The following is a 19647-nucleotide window of genomic DNA, read 5'->3' as shown; positions in this document are numbered from 1 at the left end:
TCTTAAATAAGCTTTGAAAAAACCATAGTCGAGGAAAAATAATACAATTTGACTGATTGCTTTTTTTGCCTTTTTTTTAAAAAAAAAAAAAAAAAAAAAAAAAGTTAAACATGGGTCGTTAATAGGCATAAGAGCCAGAAGACTGTCTTTATGTTTCATCCAACATTTTTCAAACCATGGATCCCTTTGGGAATCTCTTGAAGACTGAAGCCTCTCATTTGTATACACTCATAAAATTTGGTCACAATTTTAAGAATTCATCCCATAGTTGTATTCAAAAGCCCTTGGATTTCAAAGGAAGAATAGCAGTGTTGATTATTTATTTGGAGCCTTTTTATGTTCGTTAAAGTAATGGCTCATTTAATCCTCACAACAACACTGTGAGAGGGCTGTTGTTTTTCTAGCTCTTTTACAGATGAGGAAACCAAAGAGAGAAGTTATGTACATAACTGAAGGAAACCCAGCTAGAAAGTCCTGCAAGCAACACTAGCTTAAAGAGTCAGATGATAAAAAATTAGATCTGGGGAAGCACGTAGTGGTTATCTTTGCCAAACTCCTTTTTTTTTTTTTTTAACTTGAGGAAGTGCCGTTCCAGATAGTTAACTGAAATCCACAGAGCTAGTGTTAGAGCCAGAGTTCCAGCAGAAACTTTCACCCAAGGCTCACAACAATGCCACATTAGCATTATCTTTATTGTTATTTACCGTCAAGGAAACTGAAGCACACTCTTTATACATAGCAGAGTTGCCATTCAAACTGAGATAGTCTGGTTCACAGCTAAAATCCCTGTATTACTATTCCTTTGTATACTGTTTAGTAGAAACTCAGCATGATAAAAGTAATCTGAAAATTGGGATACTGTAATGTCTTTGGTTTACAAAGTCAGGAGATTTCGGAGGTTCGACTTTGCGATCATTTAATGTTCTCTAATCAGAAAGTAATGCTTGCAGGGTGCTGCAATTCACATGAACCTAAATCACACCCATTCATACACATGATACAGATAGTGCTCAGACACTGGTCGTGGGGAAAGCCTTTTACCAATTTGACTGAAGTCTTTTGTAATCACTAAAACTTAGTGTTTGTAACCATGGACAAAGAGGACTATCGTTAATAAGACCTCTTTTTTTTTTGACTCAGCTAATTCCTTTAAAAACTCAAACTCTTGTACTGTTTATTTTGTTAACCTTATTTATTTTTGAGAGAGAGCACAAAGAGCAGCAGCAGGGGAGGGGCAAAGACTGAGGGAGAGGGAGAATCCCAAGCAAGCTTCACACTGTCAGCACAGAGCCCCACAGGGGCCACAATCAAGAGTTGGATGCTCAACCAACTGAGCCACTCAAGCACCCCTGTAGTGTTCGTTAAATTTTTATGTTGTTAATAAGGATCCAACTTTTCACTGTGATTTCCACATCTTTTTCAATTCTAAGTTATGTTTTCCTCTACAAGTTCAACACAACTGTACCTAAGTACAAGCAATGATGTTAGTTTGGGAACTTTTTATAATTCTGTAATTTACCTGCTAACCTAAGTTCACATCAACTTACATTATTAGTCAAGACGTAGCTAGAACTTGTCCACTGTCATTGTGTACTGAGGGAAGCGTTCTCAGTGGAGTCCTGTCACAGAGCTTAGAAAAGACATAAATAGTTTTTTCCCCCAGTGGCTTAATAAACTTGAAAAAAAAGGAGAAATCTTTCATTAGGAATCTTGAAAGAAGCTGTTAATAACCACTTGTCATCAGGATTAGCGACCTCAAGCTGGATAAAAATTGATGGTGGGACTCTGTACCTTCTGTGCTCTGCTGCTTGGATCATGTATTAGCATTGGCACCTGATTAACTCTCAAAACCATCTCCTCTGATTAACTCCCAAGACTTCTTTTATATTATCAGTACTGATTTCCTGAAATCTGTCCTAAAAGACTGTCCTTAATTCTCTCCCACTGCCTGCAAAATTTCCCCTCTTTATGCTGGAAAAATGTTTGGCCTTTACTCTATTTATACTTTTTTGGCTTGATCTTTCACAAACACTGGCTGGAGACTTCCATATTTGGTGAAGAGGGAATAAGTGATTACTCTGAAACTTTTTTTCTGTTTTAAGTGCTTTCTGTATTTGGAACAAGGTATGTGAGCCTTCTCAGTACTGACTCTTGCTGTTACAATAACCGAATGAATTTCCTTAGAACTTATCTTTCCCTTAAATTACCTTCGAGGTTGTTTTCAGTCTATGCTAATACTTGGCTGTGTATTAGGAAAAAATGCTTGCTTTAAAGTTTAAATTGTGAATGTTATGATAAGGGGAAATACCAATATAGAAAAGATAATATATTCTAAATGGAATTTTAGAGAATTTTTAATAATTGATTTAAAACCCATACATCAGCTTATATTAGATTTAAACAATTGATTACAAATCTGTTTTAAGTGAAAGCGCTATATACGTCTATTATCGTATTTTATTCTCTAGGGTACATATACTATTTTCCTGCCATATGAATCAGCTTCATTCTAGGACAATGCTCTGTAAAAAACAAACAAACACAAAATCTAAATTTCGATGACTTGTAAGGAAAAACATTTTTTTCTTATTCCAGAGTCTCTTTCGATCTTTTGTATTGGCTTTAGCTCCACGTATGAATCTCTCTTTTTGGGAACATAGTCTATTTGAAGCATGAGTTTCTACTGTCAAAGGAAGGAAGAGCCAGAGAAGTGAAAAAACACATCATGATGCTTAAATTCCTGTCTCAGAACTGACACACTGTTATATTTGTTCTTGTTCTATTGGGCAAGGCAAGTCGTACGATGAAGTCTACATCTGTGAGGTGGAATTACACCTACGTGATCCATGGCATGCAGGGAGAGGGAAGAATGAATCTTGAGCAAATAATGCAATTTGCCAATTTGCCCACCAACTTTTAATGCAATTAAATGTATAGTTAGTAAATATAGTAATTGTCTGTATTGAGTCTTGTTTTGTGATAAGTCCTTAAGACTATGCTTGATGCATTATACAATACCTCATGAAAACAAAACTCAGAGTTTGTTACTATGATTATTTCCATTTTACAGACTTAAAAGCTGAGGCCTGGTGTTGCTTACGAGATATTAAATGCTGGCTAGTACATGATCAAGTCAAGCAACTTAGGCTCAGTACCCATATGGGTTAGTTTGAATTACTCAAAAAGCTCACTCAAATAAGTACGAGTGCAGGTAGTTCATTTGGAAAGTGATCCCTGGTAGCATAAGGGAAGGACATGGGAAATGAGCCAAGGAAGGGAAAATAGACAATAGTGGTGTTACTCTGGGCCATTTTGAGTTCAATATTCCAGGTACTCCTTGAGGAGCCTTCAAGAATGTGCCCAACACTTGTTCCACTGGGCTTTTTAATCCATCGATTTCTCTCCCTCGTTTACTGAGGATTGTACCTAGGGAAATTAAATCTCTGTCACTTCTTGGCTGCCCCACAGATGGGCTTACCACATTCCCCTAGATCTGGAAAAAGCCTTCTTGCAAAGAAGTAGAAATGTGGACGCTTTAGGTGGGAAATCTTCAGCATCACAGAATCTGAGCACAGTTATGGGTACACTCAGTGTTGGGCCAGGGAAATAAAGCACGAGGCATTAACTCTATCTACCATTTTCTTAATCTTTACTTCATAGTGCAAGTTTAGCAAATATATCTTGTGATTTAAATACTTGTTTATAATACACCAAAAAAAGGACTCTGTGTTTGAGCCTTTGTCTGTTTATAAAGCATCTCATTGACATAGACCTTTGGAAGTGACTGTTGTGCACTTTGGCTGATTGTTTTACTTTTTATTTGAAAAAGGCTATTTTACAATCCAATAAAGTAAGTGTGCGCACACACACACACACAAACCACAAAATAATGTGCTTTTAATTTTTTAGTAGAGAAAGTTAATACTTTAAAATTTTTTAAAGTTGTTATTCATTTTTGAGAGAGACAGAGCGCCGGCAGGGATGGGGCAGAGAGAGAGGGAGACACAGAATCCAAAGCAGGCTCCAGGCTCTGAGCCGTCAGCACAGAGCCTGACATGGGACTCGAACCTGCAACTGTGAGATTATGACCTGAGCCAAACTTGGATGCTTAACTGACTAAGCCACCCAGGTGCCCCAAGAAAGTTAATATTTTAAAAGTCAAATTGACTATACTGAGGTATGGAAACAGGTATCTGGTTAGTGTGTATACCAGGATCCAAATGTTTAATTTCACCTCCACATTATATCAGAGACATTGGGATCTTATTTTTATTGATTCTACCATAATTAATCCAGTGTTATTATTTTTTTACAAACATAAGTTGCCTTTTTCCACAAAAATAAGTAGTGACACACTACTAAAGTATATTTCAGGTGTGCAAACTAATTAATGGTAACTTATTTTTACCAATAACAAGTTTACGCCCACACAGTCATGTTCAAACAAGATGAGATATTTGAAATCACTTTATAAATTATAATGCATATCAGAAATATTCATTGTTCATCACGACCCAGAGATTGTACTACTAGGTACTTACACAAGGGATATAGGTATGCTGTTTTGAAAGGACACTTGCACCCCAATGTTTATAGCAGCACTATCTACAATAGCCAAAGTATGGGAAGAGCCCACATGTCCATTAATGGACAAATGGATAAAGGAGATGTGGTATATATGCACAATAGGGTATTACTTGGCAGTCAAAAAGAATGAAATCTTGCCATTTTCAACTACGTGGATGGAACTGGAGGGTGTTATGCTAAGTGAAATCAGTCAGAGAAAGACAAATATCATACGACTTTACTCATGAGGATGTGAAGACACAGAACAGATGAACACAAGGGAAGGGAAGCAAAAATAATATAAAAACAGGGAGGGGGACAAAACCTAAGAGACTCTTAAATATGGAGAACAGAGGGTTATTGGAGAGGTTTTGGGAGGGGGAATGGGCCAAATGGGTAAGGGGCATTAAGGAATCTACTCCTAAATCATTGTTGCACTATATGCTAACTAATTTGTATGTAAATTAAAAAAAAATAAAACTAAAATTAAAACAGAAGAAAGAAATAAAGAAAAATTAAAATTAAAAAATTAAAAAAAGAAATATTCATTGTTCTCATTATTGCTAAACACAGATTTCATTTTTCTGGGCCTGAAGAGAGATAATTTGTACTAATACCATTTCATATTTTTTTTTCTTGAGCTTTCAAATCAAGAGGAGTCTACTTGCTATAAATTTATAAATAATATTTTAAAAATCTTACCAATTGTTAATATGTATGCCACCTGGAAATTGTGTGTCTTGTACAAGATAATGCAATTTATACAGATGGCCCATAAGAAGTGGTGGTATATCTACAAAAACGGTGTATAGGTTTTCTTGGGGCCCCTGCATGGATCAGTTGGTTAAACATCCGAGTCTTCATTTGGGCTCAGGTGACAATCCTGGGGTCTTGGGATCCAGTCCTGTGTTGGGCTTTGTGCTGGGCATGGAGCCTGCTTAGGATTCTCTCCCTCCCTCTCTCTCTTTGTCCCTGTTCGGCTTGCACTCCCTAGCTGAAAAAAAATATATAGTAAAAAAAAAAAAAAAAAAAAAAAAGGTTTACAGGTTTTCTATTTTTTTTTATGTTTATTTTTGAGAGTGAGAGAGAGAGACAGAGTGTGAACAGGGGAGGGACAGAGAGAGAGAGAGAGAGACAGAATCCGAAGTAGGATCCAGGCTCTGAGCTGTCAGCACAGAGCCCGACCGACCGGGGCTTGAACTCACAAACTGCGAGATCATGACCTGAGCCAAAGTGAGATGCTCAACCGACTGAGCCACCCAGGCGCCCCTCTCTCTTTATTTACAATTTTCAGTTTTAATATGTGTCATAAATCTCTCACATTTAGCTTTAACAATTCTGTACCAGTATTTTTATTCCCATGATGCAGATGGACACAATGTGACACAGAGGGATTAAGTAACTTGCCTAAGGTCATAGACCTAGTGAGAAGTGGAGCTGGGGTGTGAACCCAGTCTATTTGATGCTGGAAGGGATGTATTTAATCACTGACCAGTGCTGTATCTGATACATATTCTTAGCATGGAATTTGAAAGGAACAATAACGAACCATTCGTACCATATATTATATGGCGCTCTGTTTTCTAAGTCATGCTACCTCCTACCTTTTCATACACTCTTGGAGTTCTGATTTGTCTTCCATTTTAATGATACTTCTTCCTCAGTGGTATGGTGCTCTATTTCATGATAACTTCTGTAACCATACAAAAACAATATTTCTACAATTCTTGCATTGTGTTTTTCATACATTTGGTGTTACTGATTATTTCTATGAACATACAATTGTGTGATTATATAAGGTTCTAGTCATAATGCCGATTTGTTAATATAGCATAAATTCTATGATTAAGTGGCAGGGGATGGGAGGGAACTTTTATCCAATATGAGCCGACACAGCTGTTCAAATTATTTTCTGGGTCCATCACCTCCCCACAATACAGAGCAATTGACCTCTATGAGAAAGAAGCAGCATTTGCAGGGGAGGTAAAGGGTCAGACAGGTCATCCATAGCATTTTACATTGTGCTAAGAGTCACGACAGTCATGCAAGATACAGTGAAGGGCAATTTCACCATATTCCAGAGTGTAATTTACCCAGAAAAATCAAGGGAGATTTTTTTTGCAAGAAATATTATCTATTCCTATTTTGTATTCCATATAGTGATGAAAATAAATACTTGAGACCCAAGGACAAATTTTGGGAGAAGATACTGAAAAGTGATTTTATACAGAGCGGGTGCTCAGTGCATATTTTTGGAAATGAATTGATGATTAAGACAAAGGTTTATAGTTAACAGAGCAGTTTAAGCAATATGGTGAAGTGCAGGGAAAACACGTTGGCCTGGGACTTCGTAGATTTGTGGTTTAATTATGGTATTGATTAATCATTTCATTTATTCAACCAGTTCTTATTCAGTATCTGTTTCTGCCTGAATACACCGTATTGGGTGTCAGGAGTTACGAAGACATAGTAGTCCTACTGTCTTAGTGCATTTACATACAGAAGTAATAGGTGGTATGTGGGCTCCATTATAGAAGAGAGTAAAATATTTGTATGTATATGTATGTACACACACGTGCATGATAATAATAGAGTTTAACAAATGCTGAAGTGTTTGTGTGTATCAGAAGAATTGATGAGTTCTTCCATAGACAGAAGGGTGATTGTGAAAAGTTTCACATTTGAACCTGATCTTAAGGCTGAGAGTTTTCAGGGACTCCTGGGTGGCTCAGTTGGTTAAGTATCCTACCTCAGGTCAATTCATGATCCCACGGCCCATGAGTTCGAGCCCCACGTTGGGCTCTTGGGTTCTGTGCTGACAGCTCAGAGCCTGGAGCCTGCTTCTGATTCTGTATCTTTGTCTTTGCTTTTCTCTCTCCCCGCCCCCCCCGCCCACCAAAAAAAACAAATAAACGTTAAAAAAAAGAGTTTTCAAGTCACATTCCTGGGACTCCATAAGCAAAGGACTCAAGTAAGAAAGTTTGTAGCTTGTTCATCGAGACTTTTGGTTTGTGCGACTAGTGTAGACCTGGTAGGTATGTGGGTAGAGGCATAAGGAGTATTTGTGAGTGCCGATAGGCATGATGGATATTAACTTTATAAAAGTATTTGGAGTCAAACTATAAGGGCCCTTATTTGCCCTTCTAAATAATCTGGCCTTTAACCTTAGGGCAAGCATTTCTCAAACTTAAATAATGACTCAAGAGTTGCTTATTTGGTTCCTAGATAGATGATGAAGCCATTCATTGACAAGAAGAGTAGGATAATGTGACTTTATTTGGGAAGATGAATGATATTGCTAAGGTACCTACAGGACATCTAAGTGGAGGTATTAACTTGAGTCAGCTCTGTCAGTGTCAAACTCAGGACATTAATCTAGATGAAAAATAAAGATTTAGATATCAGTGTCATCCGTATCAATGTGGTGGTTGAGGTGAGGTAAGAAGTCACTTTGTTTAGGGAGAATAAATGTAATAGACCAAGATAAGAAGAGATGAAGAATAGACAGGACCCTGGGGGAATGCCAGCATTTCAAGGGTGAATGGCAGAGAAGTCAGTGAAATGGATTAGGGGATTGCTCTTGTGTTGGGAGGAGAAAGAAAGACAGTGATATTTCGGAAGATCAGAAAGTTTGTGCACTCTTTCTAGTAACATCATTAATTCTAGGGGCTTCACTTACCACATGCCAATTGGCTTGAATCTCCCAAATCTTTACCTTCAGCTCAGATTTATCTCTTGCACTTGAGGCTCTTAAATTCAGTGGCCTACTGTATGTATCTTTGTTTTTGTCTGAAACATCCAAAAGGCAATATTTCCCAATTCTTCCTGGGACTTCAGAATTCCAGTTTCAGTAGTATCATTGTCTGTAACTCTCCCAAATCCCCTACCTCCACCTATAGTTAATAACTAGTTCTTATCAGTAATACCTATTAAACATATTTTACCTGCATTTACCTTTCTCCAGTCCCACTGCAATTCACCAGTACAGGGCCTGGATTATAATGATAATTGTATGGACTATAATTATATGGATTCTTACATGGGTTAGAATTATAATCAGCTAGTTGGTCTTCTTGTTTCCAGTTTTAACACTCCCAATATATTTTCCATAATGTGAAATTCATTTTTAAAACACAAACCAGTGGTACCTGGCTGGCTCAGCCAGTCGAGCATGTGACTCTTGATCTTCGGGTTGTAAATTCAAACCCCATAGTGTGTGTAGAGATTACTCAAAATCTTTAAAATATATATATATATATATATATATATATATATATATATATATATATATAAAATATTGTCATTTCCATACTTGAATTTCCTTTGGTTTCTGTCTTCTGGCTAAAATTTAAGTCTCTTCGTAATTTGGCTAATAATTAGTTTTCTTTTTTCTAAAGTCATCTTGGCCACGTTTGTCCTTCTCCTCATCCTTCTCTTGTTCCATGAACAGACCATACTCCTCTCACATCCTGATAGTTGTGCCTGATCTTTTTATTATCTGGGGTTCTTTTTACCTTTTATACTTGTATATTCTTAATTAACTTTCAGAACACAGCTCACACTTCATTAAGGAAGCAATGGATTTGTCAAGTTAGGTTGCTTTCTGTATACTTTTTTTTCTTTTTTGAGAGAAAGAGACATAGGCAGTATGAGTAGGGGAGGGGCAGAGAGAGAGGGAGACAGAGAATGCCAAGCAGACTCTGCACTACCAGTGTGGAGCCCGACCTGGGTCTCAAACTCCAGAAACCATGAGATCATGACCTGAGCCAAAACCAACAGTTGGACGCTTAACAGACTGAGCCACCCAGGCACCTCTCTATATACTTTTGACAAAACCCTGTATTTTCTTTATCAGAGAACTTACCCATGTATCTACAATCTATTTGTTTTGTGTGTGTCTATTTCTCTCACTGTGCTGTAAAGGCAAAAGGGTCGGAACCTTATCTTTTATACACTTGTATTTATGTCACCTTGTAGGTATCAGTATATGTTTGTCACTTGTCCTACTACCCTTCAAGAGGAAATGTTATGCAATAGTTTGCTATTGGTGCTCTCAAAATTATCATGCATTTAGCAATTTAAAATAATACCTGTTTATTATCTGAAAGTTCTTCAGATCTGAAGTCTGAAATTGACCTCACTGCACTAAACTTAAGGGCCGTCAGTGTTCTGTGCCTTCTGGAGACTTCAGGGAAGAATCCATTTCCTATCTTTTCCTTTTGCAGAGGCTGCCCGCAGTCTTGGTCTCATGGCCTTCTTCAGTCCTCAAAACCAACAACTTTGGCCCAAGTTCTTCTCATGCTTCCTTCTCTCTCTGGTCCTCCCTTGTAGGCTGCCCTTGATTACCCAATATAGGCGCCCTATCCATAATTACCTGATTGCCAAATCTAATTCCATCTGCAACCTTAATTCTCTTTGCTGTAACGAAGAGTTTTAAAGTACTTCAGCTCTTTTTAAAAACAAATGAGTTTTAACAAAATTTCTTCAGAGATTTTGGGGAGTGGGACATGAACCTCTTAAGGGAGGACCGTTTTTCTGTACACCACAGGTTAATAGAATTAATATCTGCAAAGAACAAAAGAAGAGGTCTGAAAAGTAAATTTGGTCTTAATTAACTTAAAACACCTTTATTGAGCACTAACTGTGTAACACATTCTGTGCTAAGTGCTGGGGATACAGTTACAATGTATATAGTCGCTGTCTTGGAAATCAGAAAGGATATAGGTGATATTAGTAACAACTCGTGTAGGGTGACGAGCAGTCAAAACTGCATTACATTGACTGTAGTGTGAGTGGGAAATACGGAAAACTTTTTGACACTTACTGGTTTTCTCTTCTTTGTGTAGTAATTTAATTATTTTAGACCTCCTCATTATAAAATGACCACAAATGTCACCTTCGGCCCTAACATTCTGTAATCCTATGATCAAAAGCTATTACTCGGATTTAATGGAAAGCATTTTTCATGCCATTCTCCATTCTACTGTCTTCCACTTTGCATTGCCATTTTGTGGTATTAATAACGTGGTAAATCCATTTTCTAAATATGTCCTGAGTTTTGGGCCTTCCTTCATAATGTTCCACAGTATCATGTAACCTTATCTAATGTTTACCATTAATCTTCCACATTTCTCATTTCCCTTTTTCTCATTTTTGGTGGAAGCAGAGAATAGAGACCATAATACCTCTTCCATGTAACTTAATTGTCCTCTATTTAAAGTGAAATAAACTCATATCCCTTTGTATTTCTTCACCATATGTATTTCTAAACTGTTAACAACTCCAATATGCCCTTCTAGTTCTAAACTTGTATTTTCTGGGTCATGTAAGTGATGAGGATTTTCAGTTAACATACTAATACCCCAAAGAAATATTATTTTAAAAAATGTATTTCTCGCACAGGTTATGATTAACTTCCCTGTGTAATGAGGATAATTTGTGGTATGTATGTAACTGAGTTTTTTGCTTGTTTTGGTTTTTAAGTGCTTCTGCTCACATTGTCTTATCTGATCCCATGATCTCCCTCCCACCTTCCTTTATAATTTCATCCCATGCTCTTCCCTTCTTCAGAGTTCAGAGTACGACAAAATGGAGTTAAATATAATGAAGAGCATGCCTTTTTTTATTTGAGTATAGTTGGCATGCGTTATTCCATTAGTTTCAGGTGTACATTGTAGTAATTTGACAAGTTTATACATTATGCTATGTTGACCACAAGTGTAGCTACCGTCTGTCCAGTTACATGAGTAGTATGATATCATTGACTCTATTCCTCAAGCTTTGTTTTTTATTCCTGTAGCTTACTTATTCCATAACTGTAGGCTTGTATCCCCTGCTCCCCTTCACCCATTTTGCCCAGCCTCCTCCCCTCTGGCAGCCATCAGTTTGTTTTCTGTATTTATAGTTTTCATCCTGCTTTTTGTTTGTTCATTTTTTTAGGTAACATTTATGAGTGGAATCATAGGGTATTTGTCTTTCTTAGTCTGACTGACTTCACTGGGTATAATATCATCCAGGTCCATGCATGTTGTTTCAGATGGCACTATTTCATCCTTCTTATGGGTATGTAATATTCCACTGCATATATATACCACATTTCCAGCATCCGTTTGTCTTTTGATGGACATTCATGCTGTTTCCATGTCTTAGCTATCGTAAATGATGCTACAGTAAACATAGAGGTGCGTATATCTTTTCAAGTTAGTATTTGTTTTCCCTGGGTACATGCCCAGTAATGGAATTGTTGGATTGTATGGTATTTCTTTTTTTTAATTTTTGAGGAACCTCCATAGTGTTTTTCCACAGTAGCTGTATGAACTTACGTTCCTACCAACAGTGCACAAGGGTTCCTTTTCTCCACATCCTCGCCAATACTTGTTTCTTGTCATCTTGATTTTAGCCATTCTAATAGTCATGAGGTGATAGCTCATTGTGGTTGTTGTTTTTAAGTTTATTTATTTATTTTGAGAGAGCACAAGCAGGTGAGGGGCAGAGAAAAGGGGGGACAGAATCCCAAGCAGGCTCCGCACCCTAAGTGCAGAGCCTGACGTGGGGCTTAAGCCCATGAACCACGAGGTAGTGACCTGGGCTGAGTTTCAAACAACTGAGCCACCCAGATGCCCCTCTCATTGTGGTTTTGGTTTGCATTTCTCTGATCATGAGTGAAACCACCAGCAAAATAAAATGACAACCTACTGAATGGGAAAAGGTACTTGCAAATGGCATCTGTGATAAGGGGTTAATATCCAAAATATATAAAGAATTCATACCACTCAACACCAAAAAACCCAGATCAATCCATTTAAAAAAAGGGCAGAGGATCTGAGTAGACATTTTTTCCAAAGAAGACATGCACATGCTCAACAGACATATGAAAAGATGCTCAGCATCACTAATCATAAGTGCATGCCCTTTTAGTGTCTTCTCTTTCTGCTTTTGCCCTTGCGTTCTCCTTCTAAAGATTCATCTTTACCTGTGAAACTTTTTTCTTTCCCTTTTATTATTTTTTTTTTTTTTGCTCATTCAGCTAGATTCAACCTAGCTATCAACTTCTAGAAAATGTCTTCCCTAACATTCATATGGCTGCGTATCCCTTTCTCTCTGTGTTTCTTTAATATCCTTTGAATATATGTATCATTGTTTATATAAAATGTTTAATATTTATATATCATTTGTCTGTATTCTACGAGGTTGTGGACTTCAGTAAAAACTGAGTTCTGTTTATCTTCTCAGAAACCACTACAATGACCAACAGATGCTAAGTATTCTTTAATTAGTTTTTGTAGATATTCTATAAATTCCTACACAAATAAATGATTTCATTGTATCTGAAAATCAGCTCTCTGAGTTAAAAGGCAGTTAATGCCTTTATTTCACAGATAAAAGAGACTGAGGTCTGGCATCTCTAAGGCCGCCATTCTCGTAAGTCCTGCACTGGGACTGGAAGCCACTTCCCCTGATTTAATGTTCTCTCACTTTGCAAACTTTATTTTTGTGTAGTAACTCTTGTGAATCATGAATCTTGCAATTTAATTATCTCACATTTACAGGCGACTGAGGGTCTCAAGAATATAAAAGTTAATAATAGGGCAAAAGGTCATTGCAGTAATCCTAGAAAATATGAAGAACCAGATTTATTGGGTAAAAAACAACTTTATTGGAAAGGGTTAATTAATTCTGAGATGAAATACAATTTTTATGTCATGGTAGAAAGCTAATTTTATATGAGTTTTCCCTATAGAGAGAAGAAAATAAAATGTTGGTCACTTTTTGGAATTTATGAAGCAGTAGTTCTTCACTCCTTGACACCTCCAGGGAACAGTTTTCAACTAAATTGTTCTGAGAAAGATTTTGTTCTTTGCCTCTCACATTAATATACTCAGGCATATTTTCATTAGTAAAAGAAAACCAGTTTAAAAAAAAAAACCCTAGAGAAAACAAAATAGAATATGTGCTTCTTGAAATGACCAAACAGCAGTATATAATTACTTCCTAGTAAAACAAATATCATTCTTTTCTCATCCTCTTTGTTGTTGATTTCACATTCATATCTTACTATACACTGTGTGTCTATAATTACATATATGTTTTAAGTACCGAAATAATCTCTAAGATCTATAGCAATTTATCTTATATGTATGTTTATGTATATCAACTTCAGATTAACTATGGATATGTAACTGTGCTTAAAATGATCAACTTCAAAAATTTTTTTTAAGTTTATTTATTTTTGAGAGAGAGAGAGTGAGAAAGCAGAAGCAGAGGAGTCGAGAGAGACAGAGACCGAAGATTCAAAACACCCTCTGCACTGATAGCCCTAAATCAGCACTGGAACTCATGAACCATGAGATCATGACCTGAGCAGAAATCAGACACTTAAACAATTGAGCCACCCAGGCACCCCTGAAATGATCAACTTTTAAGTTATATGAGAAATACCAGTGGAAATGGATAGATTTAAATATATAAAAGTAGGGGCGCCTGGGTGGCTCAGTCGGTTAAGCATCCGACTTCGGCTCAGGTCACGATCTCATGGTTTGTGACTTCGAGCCCCGCGTCGGACTCTGTGCTGATGGCTCAGAGCCTGGAGCCTGCTTACGATTCTGTGTCTCCCTCTCTCTCTGACCCTCCCCCGTTCGTGCTCTGTCTCTCTCTGTCTCAAAAATAAATAAACGTTAAAAAAATTTTAAAAAAATATATATATAAAAGTATAAATTTTTAGTATAAATATATAAAAGTATAAATATGTAAAAATAAATATATAAAAGTATATACTTTAGTATATAAAGTATAAATAAATATATAAAAGTAATAAAAATGAAATGAAAATGAAAAGAAATATGGCCACTTGGGAATATATATTCATTCACTGACTGAGAGTAAGTAGCTTAATTTATGACTGTGATTCTTAACTTGGAATTCATGATAATAGGAATCTTCTACAGGGAGGTCAGTGGACCCTATGAAACTGTATGTAAATATGTCTGTATAGGCATTTTTTAATGTAGAGAATGATCATTATTTTTATCAGGTAGTCAAATGGAGTCCACAACTTGAAATGTTTAAGAACTAGTGATTTATTAGCTCATTCCAGTTAATTTTAAAATATCAAGTGTTCAATAGATTCATGAGGAGAGGATATAAACAAATATTTTGATAAATGTAGAAACATGTAGAAGAAGTTTCTAAAACACGTCCTACTAAATTAGGTTCTCATTAACATGAGCATCAACTATCTCCTTATATCTAAAGAAGTAGCAGTTGCTTTAAAAATAAAAGTACCAAAGCGTCTATCAGCAGCATAACCTCATTCTTTCTAGTACCACTAAAAATTGGTATGACCACTGGTAAGGTAATATGACAATATTTAGTAAAAGCCATAAAAGTTTTTTTTTTTTAATATTGATCTGTTAATTTATTCTGGGGGCAATTATATACCAGAAACTGAAAGAGAAAACATGAAGATGTTCATTGTGGTGGAATCTCTAATAGCAAACAAAAGGAAATGGCAGCCCATATGATATTTATGATAAAATAAGTTTAAAAAGGCAGAATATTATTGTGACAATGTAAAATATATATTTATGGGGATTGTAATATGTAGACACATAACCATAGAGTGATAATTTAGTATCAATTTTAATATTAATTTTAATATTGGGGCACCTCGGTAGCTCAGTCAGCTAAGCATCCAACTCTTGATTTTGGCTCAGTTCATGACCTCATGGTTCCTGAGTTCAAGCCCCCATTGAGCTATGTGCTGGCAGCATGGAGCCTGATTGGCATTGTCTCTCTCCCTCTCTCTCTCTGCCCCTCCCCCACCCATGTTCTCTCTCCCTCTCTCTCTTTCAAAATAAACTTTTAAAAGATATTAATTTTAGCGTTAATTAATTTAATTATCTTAAAAATGTTTCCATAATATTAATCTATGGCAAAACTTGAGCACTAAATATCAATTAGTAAGTATAGGAGCCTTATTATTTAAAATATTAACAAACAGATCATCTAACATCTTAAGGAAGGTTCATATTTCAAATCTGGATAAATCCATGTAGATGTGCAGGTTGTAGACTATAAAATTCCAGGATGTCATTCACATAGATTACAGCATACATGGAATTCCTTGGATTGTTTAAAATAGAGGCTCTGAAATCATGGTTATTTTGTATTTGCGTTAATACGTTCAACTTTTGTGACTTCAATTATCTTATGGCACTCCATATTATCTATGCAAATATAATGTGAAGTTGTTGATGTGAAAAGCCATGGACTTTGATTCAAATCATCTGTATCAGGTTCATGTCTGTGATTTACTGGCTTTATTCCTTCTGAGCTTGAATTTTTTACTGTACAAAATGGCAAATTTCATATGGATTGAGATGACATATATAAAACAGCTCTATGAACAATAAGATACTAATAAATGTTATATATTTTATAATAAAATCAGTCATAATTCACTTATAGCATATTTTTCTTGTATTAAAAACGAAGTAAACAAGAAGACCTGGTGAAGATGTTTATATGATGAAGTTCACCTTTAGTGCTGTTTACACAGGAGATGCATACTCTCTTGCACATAATATCAAGGTTTCCCTCCTGCCTTCAAGGCCTATCTACAAATCACTCTTTGTACATATAATTGAAATCAATAAAAATACTGCTTTACTACCTACTTTTCACTGAAAAGTACATGGAATAGATCTCTTCAAATGTCTTCCTATTCAGCTTCTGATGAAGGTGGTTGGGCTTGTTTTAAAACCTTAAAACGTGTGCCTTCAAATGACTCCTTTACTCTCCTGTGTCTGACGGGATTTACACGCACATAGAAGAAAAAATAGGTAGCATTGCAAGTGAAGCCATTAACTTTTAGGAAAATGGTATATGCCATTGAGACATAGATGTACTCATAAGTCTTCCTGCAGCAAGTCCATGAAAATGGTGAAAAGTTTGACCATTTGAAATGTTCTGTTAATTTGTTTTCTTATTATCAGAAGGGTAGTACTGAATTTAGAGAAGTATATTCACAAGAGGATAGATTAGTTTCAGAAACTATTACTATTTTTATTTATCCACACTTGTCAACAAAGAAAAAACTTCCATATTGTAACCATGATTTATCATGCACTGTATAGTTAATGCTGATATTTGGCCCAATGCATAGTAGTTTGTGCGACTAATGAAAATAAGAAAAAAGGATTTTGTGATGCTAAATAAAATTTTGTCATCCCGGAAAACAGTTTTAGGTTTATTATTCATCCACTGTTATGTCATATCACTTAAGAGTATCCACTTATAGATTAATAATGTGCTTTAAAGATAAACAGATGTTCTTAGTACATGGATACGTTTGTCATAGGACAGTTGTTCTTTACAATAGACCATCTTTTGTAGGGAGAAGTAGTGGAGATTTACTATTGAAAAAGAATATGCCAGCAAATGAGGTTATTTTGTTAGGGCATTTCAATAACGGTTCTTTTGACCCAATGTAAATAAAATGTAAAACCTCTCCATTTTAAATCTCTCTCAGATGTACTGATTTATTAAACACTAATTAACATGATTGCATTTCCAGTAATTTAAAGGTAGGCTTTGGCTTTAGAAAAGGATTTCAGTAAATCAAGATTGATTATTTTTCTGTCCATTTAACTCCATACTAATTTCCAACCTGAAGAAAAAGACATAATTTTTAAAAGCCCGAGTTCTGTGAAGCTGTTTCTTAATAATTTTCCACCGTAATCTCTTGGTATAGGAAGCCCTTGGAGATTTTTCCTTTGAGTATTTATATGTAATCCACCAAGGATATCATTTGCATTTTGATTTGAAATTTCCTGACTTTTGGATGCAAAGAGGTAGTGGAAATTTTGGAGTTGTGAGATATCCCCTCCTCTAAAGCATTTGCATGTTTATCAAATGTTTGCTGAGATCTTGGTTTGTGCAGACAGTGCCAGTTTCTGGGATGCAAAACCATGCTCCTGTAAGGGGAGGGGCTGTGCCAGGGGCCCTTATTACAAAAGAGGGGAAAATCATTTCTCTGTGGACTGGGGATGGGGGTGAGGGTGTAAGAGGAAAAGCACTGGAATAGTTTTTCAGAAGAGATAACAGATAATGGGTTCTTCTGATAATACTAGAGTATTGACTGACCATAGGATAATAAGTAGTATCTGCTTGGGCGCCTGGGTGGCTCAGTAGGTTAAGCGACCGACTCTGTCTCAGGTCGTGATCTCACAGCTCCTGAGTTTGAGCCCTGCGTTGGGCTCTTTGCTGACAGCTTGGAGCCTGGAGCCTGCTTCAGATTCTGTGTCTCCCCCTCTCTCTCTGCCCCTAGCCCACTCGCATTCTGTCTCTGTCTCAAAAATAAGTAAACATTAAAAAAAAATAGTATCTGCTTTATTCATATGAGACTACTTTTCTGTAATGCCTTTATATAATTTTGGAATGAGTATAGATTTGACCATATCCATTATTTTTCACATCTCATTTTAGTTTGGATGCCTAATACCAACATCACTTCTGTTTAACTTCATTATCAATGAATTTAATACCAACTATAAAATAACACTAATGCATAATAACTGAGAGTTATTTTGGTTGTGAAATATCATATTCAGAATTCTTAACTCTTAATCTTTTTAAAATTTTACGTTACAGATGAAAGAGAAGATGTTCAAAAGAAAACATTCACAAAATGGATAAATGCACAGTTTTCTAAGGTAAGGATGTTTTGTTACTTCTCTTTTAAGATAGAATGTAAGTGATTGAATTTTCAAAATGAACTCTACCTGTGTAAATTTAAATGTCCATATTGTTTTTATCATAGTGTCATTTTGCTTTAGCTGTGCAAATGTGGGAATATTATGTTGACTTTTAATTAAGGAAAAAGCTGCAGAATATATGGTAAAGAGAAATCATTTAATTAGAGAAAATGTGTCTTTGAATCTTAATGATAATGTGAGTTTCTTTAATTACATCAGTCATCGAAGAATCATAACAGCAGTCTTCCACCAAGTAGTTGGTATATGTCCCACATTAGCAGAAGATCTGAGGGACTTTTACTGTCTGGAAGTGATTAATTTTTTGTCCCATTTGGTCTTTACCAGCTCATGAAAAACTCGTAGAACTGCCTTGACTCTGTTTGGCCCTGTCACATAGGGCATGTGTCAAATAATTTAAGATAAGAAGATTCTCCTCTTTTTCTGCAGGCATCAACCCATGCTCTTCATAAAATTTATTTTGCAAATGCAACTTAATTTATAATCCATAGATGGCACAACTCCGGATAGTTATGTGTGAACATAAAGTAAAATGTTCTTACCTTGAAAACTAGCAGTAAGAGTACCATGTAAGGAGGTTTATGTACATTTTGAGGTTAGAAAGACTTGGATTTGTATTTAATAACTCTGAATTTAGGCAAATCTAATGCCTTGTGAATCATTTTTCCATCATGTATATGAATATACATATATATTGTCTACCGAACAAATCAACTCCTAATAATGGAGATAGAAAGGTAATAAAATATGGTCCCCATATTCAAGCTTCAGGAGAAGTAAAATAGCTAATAATGGTTATTTTGCATGTGATAAGGAGGATTAACAGGGTCAAGATAGGTGAAAATTCTGACCACAGTGCCTGACGGGCTTAATGTATGTGAATCACTCTCTTCATGGTTCTGTCTTTTTTTTATAAAAAGTCTTGGGAATGGATCCAGAACAGTCTACTGGGAGAGGCAATATAAAAAGTGTTCCCGGGGCACCTGGGTGGCTCAGTCGGTTGAACGTCCGACTTCTCTCAGGTCATGATCTCACGGTCCGTGAGTTCGAGCCCCGCATCAGGCTCTGTGCTTACAGCTCAGAGCCTGGAGCCTGCTTCAGATTCTGTGTCTCCCTCTCTCTCTGGCCCTCCCCCCGTTCATGCTCTGTCTCTCTCTGTCTCAAAAATAAATGTTAAAAAAAAATTAAAAAAAAAAGTGTTCCCATTACTATTACAAAAGGCTTTCAAGTATCATCCATTGTTAGTGATACTTTGTGGCAGAATTTTTGCCAGGTAATCTTCAATATTTTAGCAAGAAGTAAAGTTACT

At 36.1% G+C, this 19647-nt stretch overlaps 1 protein-coding gene across 1 annotated transcript in view; it reads left to right on the top strand.

Moving 5' to 3' along the window:
• The window catches only part of DMD (dystrophin), a 2039083-nt gene that overhangs the window by 157088 nt on the left and 1862348 nt on the right, over nt 1-19647 (top strand). Inside the window, exon 2 of the mRNA XM_040468816.1 lies at nt 18217-18278. Within this exon, the coding sequence (XP_040324750.1) occupies nt 18217-18278 (62 nt within the window). The remainder of the gene's footprint in view (nt 1-18216; nt 18279-19647) is intronic.

The sequence above is a fragment of the Herpailurus yagouaroundi genome, unplaced genomic scaffold (assembly GCF_014898765.1).
Source record: "Herpailurus yagouaroundi ecotype Mexico unplaced genomic scaffold, PumYag 67793, whole genome shotgun sequence".
In the NCBI taxonomy this organism is placed as follows: domain Eukaryota; kingdom Metazoa; phylum Chordata; class Mammalia; order Carnivora; family Felidae; genus Herpailurus; species Herpailurus yagouaroundi.
Note: the sequence above shows the minus strand (reverse complement) of the source record. Positions and strands in the feature narration are given on the sequence as shown.